This window comes from Arachis ipaensis, chromosome B10 (assembly GCF_059453495.1).
Source record: "Arachis ipaensis isolate K30076 ecotype BB chromosome B10, ASM5945349v1, whole genome shotgun sequence".
In the NCBI taxonomy this organism is placed as follows: Eukaryota; Viridiplantae; Streptophyta; class Magnoliopsida; order Fabales; family Fabaceae; genus Arachis; species Arachis ipaensis.
Window position 1 is genome coordinate 121,767,877 of NC_142435.1, and position 5,839 is coordinate 121,773,715.

Genomic DNA, 5,839 nt, shown 5'->3' on the forward strand with positions numbered 1-5,839 from the left:
CCATGATATGATTATTGCTTAATTATTCTTTAAAATACTTGCAAACATACCCACAATAACTATATACCCTTTTAGGCTTTGGATGAAATAACTGGCATGTCGGCGAGATTAACTATAAAGAACACGGTTTGTACAATGTTGACTTATGATATTAGTTGTAGGACGCGTCTGGTTTGCAGCCATGCTAGAGAACATCCATACGACCCCAATTTCAATTCCTCACATGGCAACATTATTGTATACACTGCACGCTATATATATAGTTTTCCATTTATACACACTGACAAAAAGTTAACGTAATTTATCTAAGAATATTTTTAAATAATATTCATAAATTTTGCTCTGTGTTTAAATTTCTTTTGTTATTTCCATTTATGCAAAAATTTCTGCACAACATTCTTTTAAAGAATACTAATTAGGAGTTTTAATTTATCTTTTAAAAAAATTTTTAACTCATGAATGAATAAAAAAATTTAAATATATGTTTAATTTTTGAAAATATTAAATAAAATCAGAAATCCAAAATTTTTTATTTAAAGCTTATTTGGGTGAATTTTAAAAAAAATTAGTTATTTTTTTAAAAGATCTTATAGAAAAGAAAAGTAAAAGTAATTTTATGATTAGATATTTTATGTAAAAAAAAATTTTATTTATCAATTATGTTTGAGTATAACAATATAAAAATATTTTTTATTTATTTATTATACGAAAAATATCTTTTATTTTTAACGAAAAAATCTTTTAAAAAAATATAAACGGTAACTTCTCAATAAATTTTTTGTTTTTTTAATACTTTTACTTTTATTACTAGAAATTTATCAAACACGCTAAAAAATAAAAAATAATTATGTTACATGCACACATGTATAAAATACATATTGTAAATATATATTGAAAATAAATTAATTACACATATATTTATATACAAATATGTTGATGACTGATTTTAGCATAAGAATAATATTTTTGAATAAAAATTTTTTTTAATATAAAATAATTTTTTTGTCGATTTAATGATATCGAAATAAATATTTAAATTTAGAAGATAATTTAATATTTTTATTTTTTAATATCAGAAAGTCGTTTTCACTCTCCAGGAAATTGGTCACCAAAAAAAAACTCTCCAGGAAATTACACACACGTGGCATGCTGTGAAGGGATGATTGATGTGAATCCTCGAGAAATGTAGGTCACGTAAAGTAATGACATTTATTAACACCGCCCATTGGTTCTCTTTTGTCATGTTTTCTATTGGGCCACGTTGGGCCCAAAGCTGCCTTTATATTCTGTTTCCAATTTTCTTGTGCTTACTTTTACTGTTTTTTAAAGACAGAAAAAAAGTTTTCTGTTTTATATTTGTTTTCTTTTAACATGGTTTAGGGTGTGCATGATTCGGTCCGGTTCAAAGATTTGGTCCATTTCTGAACACTTTAAGAGTTTGTTCGGTAGGTCGGGTACCGGACGGTTCGGGTTAGGATCCTGAGGTCAATGCTTCGGACGGTGGAGGAGCTCGTCTGGCCGTGGTTTCCTGGTTCCGGGTGAGCGAGGTCCCGAGCACTTCTGATGGGAAAAGGGGGGTGCCACCTGCAAAGACACTCCGACGCCCTTGTCAGAATATGTGCAGGCGGAGAGGGAATGATGTGTGAATGTGACGTACCTTGGGGGGAGAGCCAGTCTCCCCCTTATATACATGTCAGTGGTGGGCCCTTCAAATGGGCAGGCCCATGTCCTCAAAGGTGCTGTCCCACGGCTGTGAGCGAGCCGTACGGGACGCGTGTCCGGGTCGGGTGGAGGACGCACCATTGGGCCGGCGGGGTCTCGGGTCGGGCTGACCCGCGCGAGTCTTGGGCCAAGCCGTAACAGTGCCCTCGACGCGTCAGCGATGGCCGTGGAGGTCATTGGTGGCGCGTGACGTTAACACTCATGCGTTGTCGTTGGGTCGGCTGATCGTGGGAGGGACGCGTCCCTTGTGCGCGTGTCTCTTGATCTGCTGTGGTATTTGTTTGCCGTTTCGTTCTCCGCGCTGGGCATTTAATGCTCATAATGATTTGAAAAAATCCGTGCGCAAAGACTATCTTGCCCCTGCTTCCTTTCGCGCTTTTGGGGGTGGTTTTTAAACAGTTTTCTCCCTATCCACCCCCCACTCTTATCATTTCCAACTTCTTCTCTCCCTAATATCCAAAGTTTCCTGCGCGAACTCCTTCCTGCTTCAACTTCCAGCCCAGATTTCTCTCATCGTTCCAGGTAATCTTCTGATTTCTCTCTTCTGGTGTCTGCGTTATGCTCTGTTATTGTGTGATTTGTTGTTTGCATCTACTGCATGGCTGGTTTTATTTTTGTTAAGGGGTTTTTCCAGTGTTGGGATAGGTGGGTTAGGAGAGGGGTACCATTCCAGGATAGGCTTTTTTGGGTGGTTTGTGAGGTGGACGTAGTTTTTAGCCGTATCTGGTCATGATTGAGTTGAAAAGGCGTAGTTTCTGAGTTTTTTCGGGCTCCCGACCTCATAGACTAACGGAGTGGTACCCCGCTGTAGGTATGCCTCGTGTTGTCTCCCGGTCTTCCGGATCCGCTGCGGCTTACGACCCGTACGCTTGGGTGACAGACGATATAAGGAGTTCACCCAACCAGATGGACTTGGAGGAATTGACGGAGTTCCGGCAAGCCGGTTACCTGTGTGGGGGTACTGACGAGGAGGCCAACTACGAGGCCATTGTCCCGCTTCCTCGTGAGCGTATTTATGAGCTTAATTTTCATTCTCCTCGCGTCCCCGATTGGATTTGGTTTTACAAGTCCATGTTCACACAAGTCGGTGTTCGGATACCGTTCTCCGATTTTCAAATGGCGCTGCTGAACCGGATATCCGTCTGTCCGTCTCAACTTCATCCGAACAGCTGGGCTTCGATCCGCTGCTTCGAGATGGTCTGCGAGTACTTGGAGCTACCGGCGTCGGTGGACGTTTTTCTCTTTTATTTCAACCTTACCAACCCCTCCAAACAGGGGAAAGCAAGAAAAGGGTTTCTTTCTTTCCGTGCTGCCCAGGGTAGGAAGATTTTTAGCCTTTTTGAGGATTCCTACCATGGTTTCAAAGATAAGTATTTCAAGGTTCGTCCTGTCAAGGGTCGCCATCCCTTCTGGTTGTCGTTAGAGGGGGAGCGCCTTATCCAGACTTACTGGAGCTTCGGCGCGGGGTCGAATCCTTTTGTGAAAGTGTCGTACAAGAGGTTGTCGGCTGTAGATAAGAATATAGCGAACGTTCTTCTCGCTATCTTTGAAAAGAATCATGTGAATCCCCACCTTCTTATGGGTGAACGGGAGGCCGGCCGGAGCTATATTCGTGAGTTGCCTTTTTTGTTTATCTATGTTTCTTTGTCGTTGTTCTTCTTCTTTCCGGTTTGACGACTAACGTTCTTGTTCTTTAATCGCAGTGGAAATGTCTGCCACCGTGACCGGTCTCGAGAACCTGATGAAGACCTTTTTTGAGGCTAGTGATGATGAGAATGCCGAAGAAAAGGGGGCCGGCAAGTCGGAGGGTCCGTCAGGGGAAAAAGAGGGGCAGGGGACCGAGACGTCGGGAAAGCAGGGCTTAGGGGGTCGAGTTTCCCCTACCCATGAGGAGGGACCTGCCGACGGGAAGGCGACCCTCTCCCCCCACCCAGATAGCGACGTGGAGCTTATCCACACTCCTAAGAAGCGAAAGATGTCTTCCAGCCCGGAGGGGGTCCTAACCGTAATGGAGAGGAATTTTGATGCCTCCAAGTTCATTGACTCCCAGTTGATACCCGGGACGGAAGAGCATTTTCATGCAACCGAACTGTCCGGACAGGCGAGGTGGATGTATCGCACCTTGCTTCGTGGGGCCGTGATAGCTCGGAAGGCTGAGTTTGAGCTATCTGGTATGGAGGCGCTTCGGAGGAAACTTGAGTCTTCTGTTAAGGCGAATAATGACTTTAAGGCTCAAGTTGAGCTCCTCCAGGGTCAGCTGTCCGAGATGGGGGGAAAGCTTAATGCTGCTGAGGAGAAGTCGTCGTTTATTGCGGAGAGGCTGAAGGCGTCCGATGAGACCGTGGCTCGGCTTCTTGAGCGTGAGATGACATTAGAAAATCAACTGAACGCCGCTCAGGGTCTAGTTGTCGCTTTGGAAAAGGAACGGGAGCAGGCCATCTCGGAGGCGAAGGCCGCTAAGGCAGAGGCCGTTGATCTTAAGAAGAAGCTTAAGGTGGCCAAGGAGCAAGGGAAGAATGCCATCTTGATGACCGAAGATGCCCTGAAGGCCCAGCTGAAGATTGCTGCTCCTGATTTCGAGATCTCGTCAATTGGTGTTTTCAAGACTATCCAGGACGGGAAAATTGTCGATATGCCGAGGAAGTGAAGTCTTGTAACTTGGGATATTTTGTAATGTATTTGTTGAACAACCTGTTGGTGCTTTGTCGTTTTGTTTGCCTTGAACAATTTTACGTGTTCGTTGCGTATTTTGACGCTTTGTAAGTTATCATCGTTCGATTGCTATGATTTCTTGCTTGTTTCATTATTTTGTCGTGTTGTCGTTTTCGTGTTACCGTTTATTCCAGGGCGGGCTTATGTCTTGTGCCCGTCTTGCCGTTTTCGCATTTGGTAGCAGTTCGGACCGATTCGGTCGCGTAGTCATTGAATTGGTTGAGGCCTATGAGCCGTCTGGCTCCCGGGGTGATCAGTCCCGGGGTGCCGTTTTAGATTTTGGTCACGAGGAACAGATGTCAAGTAAGAAAGTTTTAACAAAATAAAAAATTTGAACAAGTAAAATTTACTCGACAGTTGGGTAAGTATTTGACAAGGTAAGTGAACAAGTTGAATTAACATGTGGATGGGGCGAATACTAACTCTCTGGCTAGGCTCTCTGGTCGTTGAGCCGGTGGGTCAGGAGTAGAACCTCTTTAGGTTGCTTGCGTTCCATGTTCTGGGTATTTCCTTGCCGTCCAGTTTTTCGAGTTTGTAAGCGCCCTTGCCGAGTACCTCCCTTACCCTGTAGGGGCCTTCCCAATTTACCGCCAGCTTGCCTTCTCCTGGGGTCGGGACGCCGATGTCGTTGCGTCGCAGGACGAGATCCCCTTTTTCGAAGTCTCGTTTGAGGACTTTTGCGTTGTAACGCAGGGCTATTCTTTGTTTCAGCGCCGTTTCTGTTAGGTGAGCCATCTCCCTTGTTTCTTCGATCAGGTCTTTCTCAATCGCTTCGCTCATGCCCGCGAGGAGTAGTCGGGGGCTTGGTTCGCCGATTTCGACTGGTATCACCGCGTCGACCCCATAGGTTAGGCGAAAGGGGGTTTCCCCCGTGGCGCTTTGCTCGGTTGTCCGGTAGGACTATAAGACGGAGGGGAGTTCGTCGGCCCAGTTTCCCTTCTTGCTGTCTAGGCGCTTCTTTAGACCAAGAAGGATGACTTTGTTTGCGGCCTCTACCTGCCCGTTTGTTTGGGGGTGTTCTACTGAGGAGAACTTTTGCTTTATCCCCAGGCCAGAGAGGAATTCCATGAACTTCTTGTCGGTGAACTGGGTCCCATTGTACGAGATAACGACCTCTGGGATGCCGAAACGGGTTATCACCTGCCTCCACATGAACTTCCGGCAGTTGGAGGACGATATGGTGGCTAGTGGTTCAGCTTCTACCCATTTGGTGTAGTAGTCAATGGCCACAATGAGGTATTTGACTTGTCCTGGGCCGACCGGGAAGGGTCCCAGGAGGTCGACTCCCCATTGTGAAAAAGGACGTGTAGTCGTTAGCGAGCTTAGCTCGGAGGCTGGTGCCTTGTGAAAGTTGGCGTTTTGTTGACACTTTGTGCATTTTGTGACAAATTCCTTCGAGTCCTTC

General features: G+C 44.9%; 1 protein-coding gene across 1 annotated transcript; it reads left to right on the forward strand.

The window, feature by feature from the left end:
* The first annotated feature begins 2,535 nt into the window (after positions 1–2,535).
* On the forward strand, positions 2,536–4,369 carry LOC148581527 (uncharacterized). The gene is made up of 2 exons (XM_088501898.1): positions 2,536–3,334; positions 3,426–4,369. The coding sequence occupies exons 1-2, from the start codon at positions 2,536–2,538 to the stop codon at positions 4,367–4,369; spliced, it is 1,743 nt and encodes a 580-aa protein (XP_088358024.1).
* Positions 4,370–5,839: the final 1,470 nt, after the last annotated feature.